This window comes from Anomaloglossus baeobatrachus, chromosome 5, assembly GCF_048569485.1.
Source record: "Anomaloglossus baeobatrachus isolate aAnoBae1 chromosome 5, aAnoBae1.hap1, whole genome shotgun sequence".
In the NCBI taxonomy this organism is placed as follows: Eukaryota; Metazoa; Chordata; class Amphibia; order Anura; family Aromobatidae; genus Anomaloglossus; species Anomaloglossus baeobatrachus.
The window spans coordinates 411,595,638-411,617,045 of NC_134357.1; the positions used below are offsets into that span (position 1 = coordinate 411,595,638).

At 44.1% G+C, this 21,408-nt stretch overlaps 1 protein-coding gene across 3 annotated transcripts in view; it reads right to left on the minus strand.

Annotated features, from left to right (window-relative positions):
* Nucleotides 1-21,408, minus strand: part of FAM171A2 (family with sequence similarity 171 member A2) — a 47,702-nt gene that overhangs the window by 20,208 nt on the left and 6,086 nt on the right. For 2 of the 3 annotated variants that reach the window (XM_075350245.1, XM_075350243.1), the window contains exon 2: nt 5,508-5,744. In XM_075350245.1, the coding sequence (XP_075206360.1) occupies nt 5,508-5,744 (237 nt within the window). The remainder of the gene's footprint in view (nt 1-5,507; nt 5,745-21,408) is intronic. The other variant, XM_075350244.1, reaches the window with a different exon arrangement.

The following is a 21,408-nucleotide window of genomic DNA, read 5'->3' on the forward strand; positions in this document are numbered from 1 at the left end:
GTTGAGTGCGGGGGGGCGGAGCCGAGCGGGGTAATGTGTGCGGGGGGAGAGTGCGGGGGGGGGTGGAGCCGAGCGGGGCCATGGCGCTGAGGACTTCAGTGCTGGGGACTGCATGGCTGGGGAGAGGTGACTATGTGTGTGTGTGTGTGTGTGTGTGTGTGTGTGTGTGTGTGTGTGTGTGTGTGTGTGTGTGTGTGTGTGTGTGTGTGTGTGTGTGTGTGTGTGTGTGTGTTCAGTGTATACATGCGAAGTGCGGGGGGTAGAGCCGAGTGGGGTAATGTGTGTGGGGGGTGGAGGCGAGCGGTGGGTATGTGTCGGCTGGGTTGCCAGTGTGGGCTCCCGGGGGCAGCACTCACCGGGGAGTCGGGGCTCCGTGTGGGTGCGGGGAAAAGTGTCGAGCGTCGTCCTGTCGGCCCGTAGTTCGGGCTGTTCAGTTAGCTGAGCCGTTGGTCGCAGGCTTTTTAGCGTGTGCGGTGTGGCGACGGTTGTCACTGTAATGACGTCATTTTGGAGCAAGACAGACAGACAGAATAAGGCAATTATATATATATAGATATATATGTTACAGGCAATGTATAGAATACCTAGGCAATGTATACAATCCCTGTCGTTTTCAGGCAAGGTACGATATATCTGCGTTGTTCTATACTTTTCCTAGGCATTACATAAAATGTCTAGGTATTATAAAGAATGACAAGAACTGCTCAGGCACAGTGTGAAATAATGCCCAGATTGGAAAAGTTAACCATTACATAAAATGTCTAGGTGCCCAGATTGGAAAAGTTAGCCATTACATAAAATGTCTAGGTGCCCAGATTGGAAAAGTTAGCCATTACATAAAATGTCTAGATATCTTTTTGCTGGGAAACAAAAAAAAAAGGAATCAGAAGTGTCATTCCTGACTATTAGTTGCAGCACGGGAGGCTAGAATGGCATTTTGAATTGCACTTCATTTTAATTTTTGACGCAAAGGCATTTGTTAGTTTGGCACTTAGTCTTGCACATACATTTCAAAAATCCTTGGCCACTTCCTATGGACTGAGCAGTAGCAGCAGATCGAAGAGGTATTTTGTGGTCAGGAACATCTTGAACCTTGAGCAAGCCCTTTTGACAAACACTCAATCTTGCACAGAGTCCACTTTTCATTCCTCACAGACTCTTTGGAAAATGAAAGGTGGAATCTGATTGGTTGCTAATGCTAAAGCGGGCTTTACATGCTGCAATCTCGCTACCGAGATCGCAAGGGATCGGACCCGCCCCGTCGGTAGTGCGACATGGGCAAATCGCTGCCCGTGGTGCACAACCTCGTTAGTCTCCGTCACACGGACTTACCTGCCCTGCGACGTCGCTCTGGCCGGCGAACCGCCTCCTTTCTAAGGGGGCGGTTTGTGCGGCGTCACACCAACGTCATACGGCAGGCATCCAATAGAAGCGGAGGGGCGGAAAGGAGCGGGATGTAACATGGCGCCCACCTCCTTCCTTCCGCATTGCCGGCGGCCACAGGTAAGCTGCAGTTCATCGTTCCCGGGGTGTCACACGGAGCGACGTGTGCTGCCTCGGGAACGATGAACAACCGGAGCACAGAAGGACGTTCGATTTTTTGAAAATGAGCGACGTGTCAACGAGCAACGATAAGGTGAGTATTTTTGTTTGTTCACAGTCGCTCATTTGTGTTACATGCTACATAATGTCAATACGATATGTCAAACGATGCCGGATGTGCATCAATAACGATGTGACCCCGACGACATATCGTTAGATAAATCGTAGTGTGTAAAGCGGACTTAAGGGCAACTGAGCCAGTTTCACAGATCTGCTGCTGCCTGCTCTGTCCACCTACTTTTGGACGGACCACCCATGTAGTATTCTAGACGCCGCCTGTTTGTCATTTAGGTATTCAATAGAATGACTAGGAAATGTATGAACATCTGATGTATGTCATACTTTGACGACCCATTTCCGACATTGTATACATTGCCTAGGTATTCTATAGAACAGTGATGGCGAACCTATGGCACGCGTGCCAGACGGGGCATGCGGAGCCCTTTCTGCAGGCACATGCGCCTCATCCTGACGCTTTGTACTGCTGGTGCGGTTGCGCCGGCAGTTCAAAGTTGTGTTGGAGCGTAGGGACATTTCTCCTCGCTCTGCCACTCCTCCTCTCCTAGGCCGCAGGTCTGTTACCTAGGAGACGGAGGAGCGTCAGTAAGCTACGCCGGCATAATGACGTCTTGTGGCCACGCGGGAACTGAGGACCCAGCAGTGCGCAGCAGAGGAGCGGGTGCTGGAAGGTGAGTTGTTGTGTGTTTTTTTAACTTATATGCTGCTGTGCCAAGGTAGGGATGGAGGCAGTACCAGCATGGGGGAAACATGCATGCCAGGGTCGAGGAAACATACAAGCCAGCATGGGAGAAATATACATGCCAGGATGGGGAAAATATACATACCAGGATGGGAAAAATATACATGCCAGGATGGAGGAAACATACATGCCAGGATGGGGAAAACATGCATGGCAGGATGGGGGAAACATGCATGCCAAGATGGGGGAAACATGCATGCCAGAATGGGGGAAACATGCATGCCAGAATGGGGGAAACATGCATGCCAGGTATGGGGAAAACATGCATGCCAGAATGGAGGAAACATGCATGCCAGGTATGGGGAAAACATGCATGCCAGGATGGGGGAAACATGCATGCCAGGATGGGGGAAACATGCATGCCAGGATGGGGGAAACATGCATGCCAGGATGGGGGAAACATGCATGCCAGGATGGGGAAACATCCATGCCAAGATGGGGAAAGCATACATGCCAGAATGGGGGAAACATGCATGCCAGGATGGAGGAAACATACATGCCAGGATGGAGGAAACATGCATGCCAGGATGGTGAAACATGCAAGCAAGGTATGAGGAAAACATGCATGCCAGGATGGGGGAAACATACATGCCAGGATGGAGGAAACATGCATGCCAGGATGGGGAAACATGCATGACAGGATCGGGAAAACATGCCAGGACGGGGAACATTTACCGGGATGGGGGAACATGTCGAGATGGCGGAACATGTCGGGATGGGGTACATTTACCAGAATGGGGGAACATGTCGGGATGGGGAACATTTACCAGGAAGGGGAAGATGCCAGGAAGTGGGACATTTACCAGGATGGGGGTACATTTACCTGGATGGGGATAAATTTACCAGGATGGAGGAACATTTACCTGGATGGGGTATATTTACCAGGATGAGATACATGCCGGGATGGGGGAATCATTTACCAGGTTGAGGAATATTTACAAGGACGGGGAATATGCTGGGATGGGGTATATTTACCGGGATGGGGCCATGATGGGGACAAATATACCAGAATGTAGGAAATATATATCAGGATGGGGGACATGTTTACCAGGAAGTGGCCCAGGAAGGGGGACATAACTACACAATGAAAGGGGAAGGTAGCAACTCATATGTCTTTATGGGATTTCAAGATGTTCAGACTTTGAAATGTAGATGTGGATTACAGGGTGACACCTGATTGCATTCCAGGCTAAAATCTCTGTTTAATATCCTGCAATTTTTTCCAGAGGGATCAATCCAACTGCTGTGTCTGGAAAGGGCAGTGGAGGGGCTCAGCTTCAATGTGTGATTAGCACACATGAGCGTGATGCCCCCTGCTGAGAAGAGAAGACTTCAAAAGGTAAGATTAAAATCAATTATTTACATGATAGGATTGGTTGGCACTTCGGAAAAAAAAGTGGGTTTAGGGCTACAGTTTGGGCACTCGGCCTGCGAAAGGTTCGCCATGACTGCTACAGAATGCCTGTTTTAACACATTGCCGGTAACATATATACATTATATATATATATATATATATATATATATTATATATTATATATATATATATTATATATTATATATATATATCTGATGGTTTAAGACCTGTCAGGCTACTTTCACACATCTGTTTTTTGCTGAGCGGCACAATACGGCGCTTTGCAGAAAAAACGCAACCGTTTTTTTTGCCGCCGGTTGCGTTTTTCTGCATAGACTTGCATTAGTGCTGTTTTGTGCCGCATGGCCTTGCGTGGCGTCCGTTTTTTGCCGAATGCGGCATATTTAGCCTATGTGGCGGCCGGATGGAACGTTGCCTGGCACGTTTTTTTGTGCGGCGAAAAAACCGCATAGCGCCGGATCCGGCGTGATTTACAATGCAAGCTAAAGGACGCCAGATGCGGCGTCCTGTGGCAAAAAACGCATCCGGCTGCCGGATGCGGTTTTATGAACTGCGCATGCTCAGTATCAAGCCGCATCCGTCAAAAAACGGATGGGCCGCATGGAAAACTTATGCAACGGATCAGTTTTTTCTCGCCGCATCCGTTGCATAGGTTTTTGAGCCATATTGTGCCTGATGCAAAAAAACTGGTATGAAAGCAGCCTTAGTAGATACCTACAGATTTTACTACGGAAAGCTCACACTGCAATAAATACTGCACCCAATATGTTCAATGTTATCTTAAAGGGGTTGTCTGGTCCTCTGATAAAATGCTGCTTTTACTCTATATGACTGCAGACTCCTGACTCCTTACAGCATGTGGTCCACACGCTGTTAGGACTCTCCTGTATTGCCAGTGAGAGTGGGCGGTCACATGACCACGGTTATGTAATTTGCATACATGCAGTCACGTGCCGACTAGACATACCCAATCTCTCTAAATTCACATATTGAGAGACGTCAAGAACGTCTAGTCAGAATGTGACTAGAAGTATACAAATCCCATTCTTCCGGTGACATGACTGCCTGGTCTCACCGGCAATACCCGGACACACTCACAACAAAAATGGACAGACATGCCAACTCAATAACTATCGTCAATGGTGACCTGCCTTAGCCAGTGAATGGCTGAGCGGGCATTTCTGGGGTGTCACGACTGGACCTACAACTAGGGGATCAGGAAAATCGAACCAGCAGCTTTAAGGGATCAGTGAGGGTAAGTAATATTTTTTTAATCAGTCAGAGCTTTATGAAAATAATTTTTACTCCCTGGAAACTACTCCAATTAGTCTAGAACTTCAGCCATATTTTTAATAACGGAGTAGTTCATTTTCTGGTGCTATCAGGGGACAATAAGGCTCATTCTCAGTGTCTCTGTGGTTCCTTTGACTTATGGAACATAGATTTAAAGTACTCAAATTATCGCCATAAACTCTCACTCAAAATCGTAAATTCTACTAGGATCACTCTTATATCCTATTTAATGATGCAGTCTAATATAATGAAAAAATTAAAAATAATTGTGTTTACAGAATGATCCCAACACTTGCCATGCTGAATTCCAGCTGGAGTCATGTAAGGCTACCACCAGCCTAAAGTAATCTGCAAAGAGTTTGTTGAATCAGCAATATATGTCCAAGTGATATATTACCCATTGTATTTCTACCGGAGCACATGGCACAGATTCCAACATTACAGTCAGATATATACATATATATGGTATGTCTCACAATCCTTACGTGGAAGTCTATCCACACGCCAGGGCACAGAGTTGGTCACGTAGCCTCTCTTGCTAGCAGTAACAAGAACCCAGGTCCCCAGTCTGTAGCTGATGCCCAGCACTGCCATGCCATCCTGGTCAGTTACTCCAGATGCCAGCCCACTCTGATTCCCGAATATCTCCACCACAGCCGATGCCAGAGGCGACAGGTCTCCATTCTCGTACACTTGGACTTTTATGTTGACTTCTGCCAAGGATACAGATATAGGTTCAGTTAGGTGCATAAAGGGAAAGATAATGACAAATATTACAAGATGTTTAGGAGACAGGGATGGATAGGATAAGGCAGAATTTGGTATCAGATGATAGTTAAATATTTTAATATCTACGGAGCAGTGGTGGCCACAGCAGCCGTCTAGTGACTGGCATGTCCATGGTGCAACTGGGCAAGTGCATGGTACTGTGTATTAAAATATATCAATTTCAGACCTCAGATTCTCCATTTTTTAATCAATCTGCACCTGTTACTGGTGTGGCCATCAACATCTTAATGAAATGGATTTTTGTCACTGTTTCTGTATTGGACTAGAATGAAGAATGATCTTAGGTAGCCCTAAGGTGGTGAAATCCATAAAGTACTAGGTTAACTATCACTGCGAATGAGTACAAAAGGAATTAGAAAGTCATAAGGTCAATTTTATTTGATGTCAGCATAGTCTACAAGTCAGCTCATTTACTTTGGTCTCAAGTTCTTCCATCTTCAACCGTTTGTGTACAAGGAAGCAACTGATGGAGGGATAGGGACAGAGAAATTACCTTTTTGTAAGCTTTTCTCTGCCCGTGATCCTATTCCTTAACTTGTCACATGTAGAATTTTTGTGTCACCCCAACGTTCCTAGAATTAACTTTTCTATGTTGTCCGCTATTTATCAGACGTAAAGTTATATAACCTCGTCTATATTGTTCATCCTCAGGCTGATGCACCAATACAGTCTTCCTTCCGTACAGAGTATGTATCGTACTTTACACTGTATCTGAATTTTGTCTGCTCTGTACACATTCATTTGTATAGCACAAGTTTGTTAAAAAAAAAGTATTATATAGGAAGATTCACTTGGAAAAGTATCTGAATATTCTGTGATAACAATCGCTACGACGAAGCAATCAAAAGGAAACAACGTGCTTCTCTGTATATTGAGCTTCAAACAAGTCAACATGTCCCCATTTCTGAGCAATAAGGTAACAGGAGGTTACTTCAAGCAAGGTGGAACAACGTGTCACAAATCGGCAAGGAGCATGGAAGAATTGGAGCCCTTATTTTGGCAATACGGTAATTTCAAAGTGGTTTTGGCCACCAAGATTGCTGGACCTGACACCACCAGACTTATTCCTATGTGCAAAGGAAAAGTCTAACCTTGCACCCTGGAAGATTTGAAGGAAAACATCCAGTGTGATGCTATCCTCACCAATATGCTTGAAGAACATGACAAGGGAGTTTTCTTGCTTTTCTTAGTGACTAAAGGCCCAGTAGATAGCTGACAGCCAAACAAGCATCTTTCTCAAAACACCCAATCACATGTGTTTGGACAAAAGTCTGGGAGTTTAGGCTATGTGCGCACTAGAAAGTGCCTTTTCTTAAGGAAAATCCGGACCCTCTTAAAGAATCCACAAAACCGCAGCGAAATCCGTATGCTGTTTTACCGCAGATTTACAGCGGATTTTCCGCAGGTTGGTCCCTGTGAATTTTTACCATTATCTATGGCAAAAACCGCAGGTACCTGAGAAAAAGAAGTGACATGCTCATTAATTCCTCAGCGGAAAATCCACGGGTAAATCTGCGGGTATAACAAAATGTAGTGTGCGCACAGCATTTTTTAAAACCCATAGGATTTGCTGGTGAATGACTGCAGCAATGTTAGTCACATTTTCTGCAGCAAATCCACGGCAATTCCGCGGCAAAATCTGCTGGAAATACGCAGCGTGCCCACAGGGCCTTAAAGGAGAGAGCAGAAAAAGCTGCTGCCACCCTCCTCTGGCAGCGGCCGTATGAAAAGGCCAACTGACTGATCATTATCTCCTCCGACATCATCTGTCATGGAAGAGTCGTCAGGCCCCCTACACACAAGACTGTTACCCAATATCGGCAGGTTGGGCCCACTTTAGTCTAATTTGTATGGGGGGCTCTTTGGAAAGATTAGTTTTGCTAAGTAATGACGAGTATTATGAACGGCACATACAAAGATGAGCACAATGAATGTCTATCAAATTCACAAGCTGTAGACAATAGTTACAATCACATCAGTGACAGGTTCACAATGATGATTTTTGTCATCTGGCAAATTCAGAATAAAGCAGAACAATACATTTAAACTCTGTATTTAAATGTCAGCAAGAAAGGGAAGAAGACGCTGTAATAACAGTCAAACTAAGTGTTTTCTCCTTGGTTCGTTAGTCATCATACATCCCCTCCAGAGGTCCCAACTAGTGATGGGCAAGAATGCTCGGTAGTCGATCAAGCATCGGGGTGCTCAGGTTCTCACGGAGCTCAGCTGAGTATCGCAAGTGCTCAGATGTTTTGTCCGTGAAACAACCACAACGCACAGTCTTTCCTCACTGTATGATGTGTGTAGGCACCCCAAGGAGAGCCATTCATAGTCTCACAATGGCTCTGACTGGGATTAGGCCAACATTTAACAGTAGTGTGTCAAAAAAAAATATATATATAAGCCGAGTATCATTAACTATGATCTGATTCTCTCGCATGTGAGAATCGGATCCCAGGTGCAAAGAAAATGGAGAACTTAATTTCTCTATCTTCTCCATTGCCTGTCTAGGTGTATATTATACTGCACTCGGAAGACATCAGTGTACTCCAATGTTTTGCATGCCCCTATAGACTCGTATGGGTGCATGCTGTCCGATATAAGCTGCCAATCGCAGAAGAGTGAGGGAGATAGAGAGAGAGAGAGACAGAGAGGCTATCCTGGGCATTGCCGGGTACTACAGCTGGTGTTTAGTAACGTTAATTTAATTCCCCAAAAATGCAGCAAGAATACATGGTTGCATTATATGCAGGGTTTTCTCACACTCTTTGCTTTCTATGGTAAAAGAACGCTGAAAGAAAAGACATGCTGCAGTTTGCAAATACAGAACAGTTTTCCAATTCATTATTTCTGAAATCTCATAGCTTTTTCTGGTACTGTAAAAAGCAGCTTATATTTGCATAAAAAACCGCAACTTAAGAACACAGCCTTACTGTGCAGGGAGGCACTTTATCTGGCAGACTGTAGTGTGAAGTTGGGGAAAAGTGGTGACTGCGCCCTAGAAGTGATCAGCTATAGATGTCTGTGTGTTATTTCCTGCAGAGATGAGTCCTGGCTAGAAGTGATAGCAGTCTGCACCAGATGAAGAGGAAAAGGAACACGAATGACGTCAACTAGAGAAGTCACTGGTAAGTCACTGTATTACATGTACATTTATTATATGCACTATATCTAGAGCTCCTGTGTATCATGTCACGGGTAATCTCTGTATACTTGTACACTCTACACTGTATACAGAGCTGCTGTGTATAATGGTGGTAATATTAGTGTAATAAATATTGTGACTTCTATTCATGATCTTTATTGTAGTATTATTTGGTCACTATGGGATGATATGATGTAGTCTAGTCATGGTGTGGTGGAATTTGTTCCTTGTATGTGATATTCAGTCAACATGTGGTGGTAATATTTGTTTTAGTCAGGGTTTGGTGGTATTTGTCCCCTTTATGTGGTATTTTTGGTCACTATGTGGTGGTAATATGTGGTCTGGCTATGGTGTAGTATTTGTCCCCTGTATGTGGTATTATTGGTCTTGGTATAGTGGATTGTTTTGTGTATGGAGATCATTTATTCCCTCTGATAATAATTAGGAGATTATTTATTTACATTTGTAATTAAATACTTGGAAGTTTAACCCCTCCCTTTCCTTGGGCTATTACACAGAGACAAAGATGCACTTACAGGGGTTCTCCACCGAAAACAAGTAATCGCCTATTGTCAGCATAAGTGACAGCTTCTTGATCGGCGGGGGTCCGACTGCTCAGCAGCATGGGGAATTTTATCCCCATTAGAATGGAGCTCGTTTTTGACTCAACCACTGATCCATTCAGTCCCTCAGTGGCTGCGAGAGCTGGTCTTGGCTTCTTCTGGCAGCCACAAAGAGGCTGAATGGAGCTTCGGTCACACATCTGACCTGCAGCTGCATTTTAAAATGGGATTAAAAGTGCACGGTCCATGATAAACATTCCACATTCTTTCGATCTGTGTGGTTTCCAATGGTCAGATTCCACCAATTAATAAGTTATCACTGATACTGATCCTGTGGATCCCATGGATTGGTGATAACTTGATTTAACCCCAAAGAACCCCTTTAATGCAAAGTACTGTAATTGTACATCGCAGTTATTAGGCTATGTTCACATATGGCATTTTTTTTTTGTCAGTGCATCTTGAGTGCATCTTAAAATGCACCAAAAACGCACTGCGGCAAAAATGCATCAAAAATGCAAAGCGTTTAACGCGTTTTGACCGCGTTTTGACCAATGCCTTTTTTTTAAGGCAAAATCTATTGACTGGAGGGCTCAAAACCGCAGTAAACACACAAAAAGAATTGACATGCTGCATCTTGAAAAACACAGCCAGGATGCAGCCAACAAAAGATGCTCAGTGTGGACAGCAAAATAGAAATCTCATAGACTTTGCTGGGAGAAGGACATGCATGCATTTTGGTGCATCTTTGTGACCTCAAAAACGCAGAAAAAGATGCCCTGTGTGAACTTAGCCTTATGGTGTGTGCAGTCGACTCTCCACAATAAGGCTATGTGCCCACGGGGACAGTGTCCTGCGGTTATATCCGCAGGACATTCCGCAGGTGCTCACAGAAAATTGCAGCAAAACTTCTGTCTGTTTCCATGCTGCGGATGTATTTCAGAATGTCCTGCGGATATGGTGCGGGCATTCTGCATTGAGGATACAGTACCATGGCTTCGGCACTGCATCCTCAATGCAGAACAAGTGCTGCAGCGATCGGGGCGTTCATATTACTTACCTCCATCATGCAGCACCTCGGTTTCCGGCGGCCGGGCACTCTGTTAGCGTCTGGTGCATTGTGCTGGAGAAGGTGGGCGGGCCTGCACTAGCTCCGGCTGTCACATGACCGGAGCTCGTGCAGGTCCCGCCCACCTCTTCCTTCCTGTACCTGGATCGACCGCGCTCCTGTGCACCGGACGGAGAAAGTGACATCGTTGTTTTCTATCAAGGCAGGTAAGTATATGGGACCCTGCGGAGAGTCCGCAGGAATAATTCCCATGCTGCTGATTTTTCCGCAGGGAAATCTGCATTATTTCCGCTGCGGAAAAAACGCAGCGTGGGCACAGCAGTTCCCAAATGCCATAGAAATGGCAGTAGCTGTGCTGCAGATTGTTGAAAAATCTGCGGAATTTACGTGAAAAATCCGCGGCAAATTCCGCGCATTTTCCGCAGCTTGGGCACATAGCCTAAGGCTACATGCGCACGCTGCAGTTTTTTCTGCACACAAACTGCAACCAAAACTGCAATCAAAACTGCACCTTGTCAGAGAGAGCCTGGAAATGTAAAAAAAAAAAAACCCCTGCTTGTAATGTAGGTGCGTTTTTGGTACTTTTTTGATGCGTTTTTTTAAAGGAGAAACAAAATATAATAGAAAAGGATAATGGATAGCTAGAATAGATGATAGAAAAAAAATCGAAAGAATAGCTAGATGGATTGATAGATAATAAGTAACATATAGATTAGATAATAAGAAAGAACAGAAACAATACATAGAAAGAAATAACAGAATAGCTTGATAGAGGGATAGCTTCATAGAGGGATAGCCAGCTTGATTAACTGCTTTTTTAAATTTTTTAGGGGTAAAAAAAATAACGTGAGGTCCCCCCTTTTTCATATCAAGCAAAGGAACAGCAGCAGCTGCAGGTTGCAACCCTCAGTTGTCTGCTGTACCTTGGCTGGTTATGAAAAATATAGGGGATCCCATGCTTTTTTTTTTTTTAATTATTTGATTTATTAAAAAAAAGTGACGTGGGATCCTCCCATTTTTCTAATACCAGCCAAGGTGCAGCAGACAACTGGGGGCTGATATTATTAAATTGGGAAGGGCCATCGTTATTTGGCCTTTTTCAGCCTAACAAGGTGCCCCAGAAGTGGCGCATCCATAAGATGTGCCAATCCTGGCGCTGGACCCGGCTCTTCCCGGTGCCCTGGTGCGGTGGCAATCGGGGTAATAAGGGGTTAATGGCAGCCCATAGCTGACACTAAGCCCTAGCCCTAGCTTAGTGATGGCAGGCGTCTATGAGACACCCCACATCAATAATCTGTAAGTGAAAGTAAATAACCACAAACAGCCAAAAAATCCTTTACTAATCCCCAAAACACCCCTCCAGGTCCAAAGTAATCCACACGAGGTCCCACGACATTCCAGCTCTGCTACATCCCTGTCCTGTCACTGCTAGCGGTCATACAGCATGGCTGCCAGCTATGAGTGTGGATAGAGCCGCAGCAATCAGAATGAACTAGGGTGAACCCCTGACGTCACAGCTCCGGGTCCCGTAGTACGGCGGGTGTTGCAGCAATGATGTCACAGGTTCACTGCGGTTCAGGCCGCTACTAAGGTGAGCAGCGCCGTCACTCCAGTCCTCCAGCTACGGTTCACTGCAGTCGTGGCCTGATTTGCGCTCACAGGTGGAGGACTCGAGCTGTGACAGCAAACACCTGAGTGATGGCACCACTGATCGCGCTGCTCACTTCAGTCACTCGGGTGGTTTGCTGTGACAGCTGTGGAGCGACGGTACCACTGATAGAGCGACTCTCTTCAGTGCTGTACGATGTAGACACGCCCACCGGCGGCTGTGATTGGTTGCAGTCAGACAGCTGTCACTCAGCATGGGGGCTCATCTGACTGCAACCAATCACAGACAGGGGGAGGAGTCAATATGTATGCGGCTAATGAGCAGGTCCGGAAGAAGATGAGAGGCACGGTAGCAGAGTGACAGCCGGTGATCGGTGAGTATGTACTGCTTGGGGAGAAAGAGAGAGAGCACAAGAGAGACAGAGCCACTGACATGGGCACCGACAGGCACCGACACCGGCATGCCAAAATCACTCCAGCATTGATTTTGCTATTCTGGAACTAAGTTGGTGAGCTGCGTTTTTGTTGACAGAACCGCAGGTAAAATGCATGGAAAATACATGCTAAACGCACCAATTTGATAGCATGCATTTTTCCTTGTTTTTTTGTTGCCCTCATTGATTTCAATGGGTGACAAATGTTGAGAAAAACGCAAGAAAGATTGAACATGCTTCTTTTTTGTCACAAAATTTTGACAAAAAAACGCTGACAAATAAACTACAATGAGCGCATAAAAAATCTGACTTCTCATAGACTTTGCTGGGAAGTCAGATGTCAGAAAGTTTTGCCAACAAAACTGCACCAAAAAAACGCAACAAAAACGCGTAAAAAAACGCAGCATGTGCATGTAGCCTAACTGGGATAACGGCTAACAGGTATTTGCATATAGCTGTAGGGTGGGCCCCTGGAGTCAATTCTCAATGGGGGCCTCAGACACCTCAGTGGCATCTGTATTCATATATCATCATTTTCACCCTGAAGATATGACACTTTGATACAATTTAATGTAATCTGTGTACAGCTTGTATAAGTTTAATTTTGGTATTCCCTCTAAATAACTGAACACACAGCCGCAAAAGCGCTGGCAACAACAGCGAGTAGAGTCCAAAGTGAAAATGGCCAAATTGTGCCCAAAGTGTCAATTTTTTGTGTGGCCACCACTATGTTCAAGCATTGCTAACTCTCTTGGGCATGGAGTTCACAGGAGCCACTGGAGTCCTCGTCCACTCCTTCATGATGACATCACGGAGCTGGTGGATGGTAGAGACCTTGAGCTCCTCCACCTTCCGTTTGAGGATGCACCAAAGATGCTGAATAGCGTTTAGGTCTGGAGACATGCTTGGCCAGTCCAGCACCTTTACCCTCAGTTTCCTTAGCATGGCAGTGAGGTCTTTATCATGTTGGAATACTGCCCTTTGGCCCAGTTTTTGAAGGAAGGGGATCATGCTCTGCTTCAATATGTCACAGTACATCTTGGCATTCATAGTTCCTCCAATGATCTGTAGCACCCCACAACCGGCAGCACTTATGCAGCCCAAAAACATGACATTCCCACCACCATGCTAGACTGTAGGCAAGACACACTTGTCTTTCTACTCCTCACATGGTTGGCGCCACGCATGCTTGACACCATCCGAACCAAATAAGTTTATCTTGGTCTCAGCAGACCACATAACATGTGTCCAGTAAACCATGTCCTTAGTCTGCTTGTCTTCAGAAAACTGTTTGCGGCCTCTATTGTGCACCATGTTTAGAAGAGGCTTCCTTCTGGGACAATTGCTATGCAGACCAATTTGATGCATTGTGCGGCGGTGAATCGTCTGAGCACTCACAGTCTGCCCTCCACCCTTTTAACCCCTATTTTGAAAAGACAATCTCTGCATAGGACGCTGAGCACGTACCCTCAACTTCTTTGGTCTACCATGGAGAGGCCTGTTCTGAAAGGATGTCTTGTTCAACCGCTGTATGGTCTGGGCCATCAATCTGCAGCTCAGTTTCAGGATGTTAGCAATCTTCTTATAGTCTAGGCCATCTTTATATAGAGCAGCAATTATTTTTTTCAGATCATCAGAGAATTCTTTGCCTTGAGGTGCCATGTTGAACTTCCAGTGACCAGTATGAGAGAATGTGTTAGCGATAACAACAAATTTAACACTCTGCTCCCTATTCACACCTGAGACCTTTTAACACTAAGTCACATGACACCAGGGAGGGAAAATGGCTAATTGGGCACAATTTGGGCATTTTCACTTAGGGGTAATACTCACTCTTGTTGACAGCGATTTTGACATTAATGGCCGTGTGTTGAGTTATTTAGAGAGCACAACAAATTTACACTGTTATACAATCTATACACTGACTACTTTACATTGTATCAATGTGTCATATCTAGTGATGAGTGAGCACTATCATGCTGGGTACTGGTAACAAGCAGTCAGATGTTTGGATGGGCACAACTCGCGAATCTGAGTATAACAAAAGTCAATGGGAAATCAAGCATTTTTCCAGAAGAGTTCCCATCCAAGCATCTAACTGTTCGTTATGAGTATCGAGAACCCGAATATGGTAGTGTTTGATCGTCACAGTGTGGTCCTATGAAAAGCTATAAGGTATTTACAAAAATGTGTAGGGTGTACTCACTTTTGTGATATACTGTAGCCTCCCTTATTACTCCATATAACCTCCCTATATCCCCTCCTAGTACTCCATATAACCTCCCCTATATCTCCTCCTATTACTCCATATAACCCCCCTATATCTCCTCCTATTATTCCATATAACATCCCTATATCCCCTCCTAGTACTCCATATAACCTCCCCTATATCTCCTCCTATTACTCCATATAACCTCCCTATATCCCCTCCTAATACTCCATATAACCTCCCTATATCCCCTCCTAATACTCCATATAACCTCCCCTATATCTCCTCCTATTACTCCATATAACCTCCCTATATCTCCTCCTATTACTCCATATAACCTCCCCTATATCCCCTCCTAGTACTCCATATAACCTCCCCTATATCTCCTCCTATTACTCCATATAACCTCCCTATATCCCCTCCTAATACTCCATATAACCTCCCCTATATCTCCTCCTATTACTCCATATAACCTCCCTATATCTCCTCCTATTACTTCATATAGCCCCCCTATATCTCCTCCTATTACTTCATATAGCCCCCCTATATCTCCTTCTATTACTCCATATAACCTCCCTATATTTCCTCCTATTACTCCATATAACCCCCCTATATCTCCTTCTATTACTCCATATAACCTCCCTATATCTCCTCCTATTACTCCATATAACCTCCCTATATCTCCTCCTATTACTCCATATAACCTCCCCTATATCTCCTCCTATTACTCCATATAATCTCCCTATATCTCCTCCTATTACTCCATATAACCCCCCTATATCTCCTTCTATTACTCCATATAACCCCCCTATATCTCCTCCTATTACTCCATATAACCTCCCCTATATCTCCTCCTATTACTCCATATAACCTCCCCTATATCTCCTCCTATTACTCCATATAACCTCCCCTATATCTCCTCCTATTACTCCATATAACCTCCCCTATATCTCCTCCTATTACTCCATATAACCTCCCCTATATCTCCTCCTATTACTCCATATATCCTCCCTATATCTCCTCCTATTACTCCATATAACCTCCCTATATCTCCTCCTATTACTCCATATAACCTCCCTATATCTCCTCCTATTACTCCATATAACCTCTCCTATATCTCCTCCTATTACTCCATATAACATCCCCTATATCTCCCCTCTATTACTCCATATAACCTCCCCTATATCTCCTCCTATTACTCCATATAACCTCCCTATATCTCCTCCTATTACTCCATATAACCTCCCTATATCTCCTCCTGTTACTCCATATAACCTCCCCTATATCTCCTCCTATTACTCCATATATCCTCCCTATATCTCCTCCTATTACTCCATATAACCTCCCTATATCTCTTCCTATTACTCCATATAACCTCCCTATATCTCCTCCTATTACTCCATATAACATCCCCTATATCTCCCCTCTATTACTCCATATAACCTCCCCTATATCTCCTCCTATTACTCCATATAACCTCCCTATATCTCCTCCTATTACTCCATATAACATCCCTATATCTCCTCCTATTACTCCATATAACCTCCCCTATATCTCCTCCTATTACTCCATATATCCTCCCTATATCTCCTCCTATTATTCCATATAACCTCCCTATATCTCCTCCTATTACTCCATATAACCCCCCTATATCTCCTCCTATTATTCCATATAACATCCCTATATCCCCTCCTAGTACTCCATATAACCTCCCCTATATCTCCTCCTATTATTCCATATAACATCCCTATATCCCCTCCTAGTACTCCATATAACCTCCCCTATATCTCCTCCTATTACTCCATATAACCTCCCTATATCCCCTCCTAATACTCCATATAACCTCCCCTAGATCTCCTCCTATTACTCCATATAACCTCCCTATATCCCCTCCTAATACTCCATATAACCTCCCCTATATCTCCTCCTATTACTCCATATAACCTCCCTATATCTCCTCCTATTACTCCATATGGCCCCCCTATATCTCCTTCTATTACTCCATATAACCTCCCTATATTTCCTCCTATTACTCCATATAACCCCCCTATATCTCCTTCTTTTACTCCATATAACCTCCCTATATCTCCTCCTATTACTCCATATAACCTCCCTATATCTCCTCCTATTACTCCATATAACCCCCCTATATCTCCTTCTATTACTCCATATAACCTCCCTATATCTCCTCCTATTACTCCATATAACCTCCCCTATATCTCCTCCTATTACTCCATATAACCTCCCCTATATCTCCTCCTATTACTCCATATAACCTCCCCTATATCTCCTCCTATTACTCCATATAACCTCCCCTATATCTCCTCCTATTACTCCATATAACCTCCCCTATATCTCCTCCTATTACTCCATATATCCTCCCTATATCTCCTCCTATTACTCCATATAACCTCCCTATATCTCCTCCTATTACTCCATATAACCTCCCTATATCTCCTCCTATTACTCCATATAACCTCCCTATATCTCCTCCTATTACTCCATATAACCTCCCTATATCTCCTCCTGTTACTCCATATAACCTCCCCTATATCTCCTCCTATTACTCCATATAACCTCCCTATATCTCCTCCTATTACTCCATATAACCTCCCTATATCTCCTCCTATTACTCCATATAACCTCTTCTATATCTCCCTCCTCCTATTACTCCATATAACATCCCCTATATCTCCCCTCTATTACTCCATATAACCTCCCCTATATCTCCTCCTATTACTCCATATAACCTCCCTATATCTCTTCCTATTACTGCATATAACCTCCCTATATCTCCTCCTATTACTGCATATAACCTTCCAATATTTCCTCCTATTACTCCATATAACCTCCCCTATATATCCTCCTATTATTCCCTATAGCCCCCTATAGCTCCTCCTATTACGCCATACAACCTCCCTATATCTCCTCCTATTACTCCATATAACTTCCCTATATCTCCCCCTATTACTCCATATAACCTCCCTATATCTCCTCCTATTACTCCATATAACCTCCCTATATCTCCCCCTATTACTCCATATAACATCCCCTATATCTCCCCTCTATTACTCCATATAACCTCCCTATATCTCCCCCTATTACTCCATATAACCTCCCTATATCTCCTCCTATTACTCCATATAACCTCCCCTATATCTCCTCCTATTACTCCATATAACCTCCCTATATCTCCCCCTATTACTCCATATATCCTCCCTATATCTCCTCCTATTACTCCATATAACCTCCCCTATATCTCCTCCTATTACTCCATATAACCTCCCCTATATCTCCTCCTATTACTCCATATAACCTCCCCTATATCTCCTCCTATTATTCCCTATAGCCCCGTATATCTCCTCCTATTACGCCATACAACCTCCCTATATCTCCTCCTATTACGCCATACAACCTCCCTATATCTCCTCCTATTACTCCATATAACCTCCCTATATCTCTCCCTATTACTCCATACAACCTCCCTATATCTCCTCCTATTACTCCATATAACCTCCCTATATCTCCTCCTATTGCTCTATATAACCTCCCCTATATCTCCTCCTATTACTCCATATAACCTCCCATATATATCCTCCTATTACTCCATATAACCTCCCTATATCTCCTCCTATTACTCCATATTTCCTCCCCTATATCTCCTCCTATTGCTCTATATAACCCCCCTATATCTCCTTCTATTACTCCATATAACCTCCCTATATCTCCCCCTATTACTCCATATAACCTCCCTATATCTCCTCCTATTACTCCATATAACCTCCCCTATATCTCCTCCTATTACTCCATACAACCTCCCTATATCTCCTCCTATTACTCCATATAACCTCCCTATATCTCCTCCTATTACTCCATATAACCTCCCTATATGTACTCCTATTACTCCATATAACCTCCCTATATCTCATCCTATTACTCCATATAACCTCTCCTATATCTCATCCTATTCCTCCATATTTCCTCCCCTATATCTCCTCCTATTGCTCTATATAACCTCCCCTATTTCTCCTATTATTCCATATTTTGAGTATTAACCATCGGGGATATACTGTAATACGTCAGATGTATTCTTGTCCCGTTTTTGCTGAATACATGAATGTACAGCACAATATATATTGTGGAAGCCAGAAAAATCTATGTATAAGCGAAGTGTGACAAGGTGACAGGTCCTGGGACAGTCTCCCAGTATTCAATGGCTGTGAATGGGATGGCAGACATTTCCTGTTGTCCTGGTAACGACCTCATTCACATCCTCTAGGCTTACAAATTGTAGAGAAACGAAGGAGGGAGAGATTAGGAAGAAGAAGAGACACAACATCACCAAGGACTAGGAGTGCCAAACCAAAGGAGAGCTCCGACATTGATGTAGGGACAAGGCCAGTCTGTCCTCACAGTGAGCACAGGCGAGAACCTATTATGTACATTGGTCAGGACTAGAGGAAAATGAGTTCTGATGACAATCTCAGCTCTGCTGCATCTGTTTATCATGGAGGCAGCATTACCATGACATAAGGGGGTCACTAAAATATTCGGCACCAAAAGATCAAGAGCATATTGCTTTCCTAGAGGGTGATAGGGAAGGAGCATCCATCTTCTGCATCATAGCCACAATCTAACAACCCTTGATTACGCCTTCAGGGACACTCCACCATAATAGGTTGCTGTGGGAATCTTAGGTATTACTTTACAAAATATAAGAACCTTGAATTGTTTTTTACATTTGTCTTAAAATCTGAAAAGGAACCTGCCACAGAGTTTATAATCTCTTATATATCTCTTATGATCTGTGGACAGCAAAATATAAAGAAGGAGAAGCTGAGCAGAATGATATATAGAAATAGTGAAAATGATTCAGTATAACTTGTATTTTATTCAATGAAATCCCTGGTGTTTACATGTATAGGAGTCCAGTGGGCGGTCCTATTAGTGATTGACAGCTATCTCTGCATGCACAATCATACAGGGGTGACTGTCAATGTTTAGAAGCAATGCCTACTGGATTTGCATGCATAGAAACATAAAATACAAGTTAGTCTGAAACATTTCCCAAAAATGTCTATCAATCAGATCAGCTCCTCCTGCTTTGTAGCATCTGCCTGCAGATCAGATACCATTTTCAACATGACATTGTAAGTGAAAGAGGGGGCATTACCATCGTCAAACATGTAGATCAGGAGAGTAGTGTCACGCAGTGACAAGCAGGGTTTTATCATGTACCAGGAAAAACCCCAACAGGTGTTGCAACACTCAGGGTACATAGGAGCCACAATACAACCGAGTAACCTGGCACTTTGGAGGGGGGAGTGCAGGGTCACCACCTGCACTCACCTGAGGCTGAACCCTGCACTCCCTGATGTCCCTATAAGGGTTCTTTCACCCCATCACTGATCACATTCCTAATCTCTTGTTTGCCTTATACTCACCCTGGCTAGTGAGCAGGCTAGCGAGAGCACTAGTCTCATCTCTGCAATAAAGAAACACAAGGGTAGGAAGACAGACAGTGGGAAATACAAACACAAAAAACCCAAAACACTCCAAGCAGCTATTATGCAGCTATCTCCACAGCTGCAAAAACGACAAGACAAAAAGCTTCTTCCAGAGCCAGGCTCCTTCTAAAGTGGACCACATGGAAATGAGGATTCAATATCTATCACCAGCATCAACTGATCAGACACTTGACTTTATATAGTGAAAGGGCGTGGTAGCAAAAAGGCTGCACCTAGGTTTAGTGGAACTAGAGAAGAAGATAACCGTATTCAGGCAGTTATCCTTGCAGAATTTCTCTCTTGATTGCCAGTCCACCACTGGATTGTGCATAACCAACCACGGAAGGTCCAATACTATAGGAGTAGGAAGACCTTCCAAGCAATAACATGAAAGAAGCTCCTTGTGAAGGCCCCTATGCACAGGTCTAGATTATGTACCTCTTGCATAAAATTTCCCTGACTGAGAGGAGCCAAGTCAATACCGAATATGAGGATGGTCTTAGCTAGCGTGTTACAGGACAAGCCATGAGTCTGTGCAAACCGAGAATCCACCATAGTGGCTCTTGACGAACTATACCACAGGACAGAGATGGTCTCAGCTTTGTTACCTAAGACAACCTCAGCAGGTAAATTAACACTAGAACTACTGGACTCCTGACACCTACTAGAACTACATAGTGCGAAGTAGTCAAAATGACTAACTCAGTAGTTCTAGTGTTAAACTTAGACACACATGCGGAGGAAATATAGATGCCCAGGTTGAAATCCTCCACACAACCTGAGGTCAGACGTTTTCTGATTACTTTGTTTCCTTAGGATGCTATGGACAGACTCCGATAAAATGCCCCCTACGACAGAAAAAAACCCACACACACCTGACTTGCAGCAAACAGCAAGGGACCCAGACTGAGAGGAAGCCCTCCCTAACTGAATGGGTTAATCACAACTTATAAGGAGGACGTAAGCCAGGGAGCGTAGTCTTCATAGGTCTCTCTCTGAGGCTTCTATCAATGTGTATATATGGCCAGAGCCATGGAAGCCTCCAATATATCA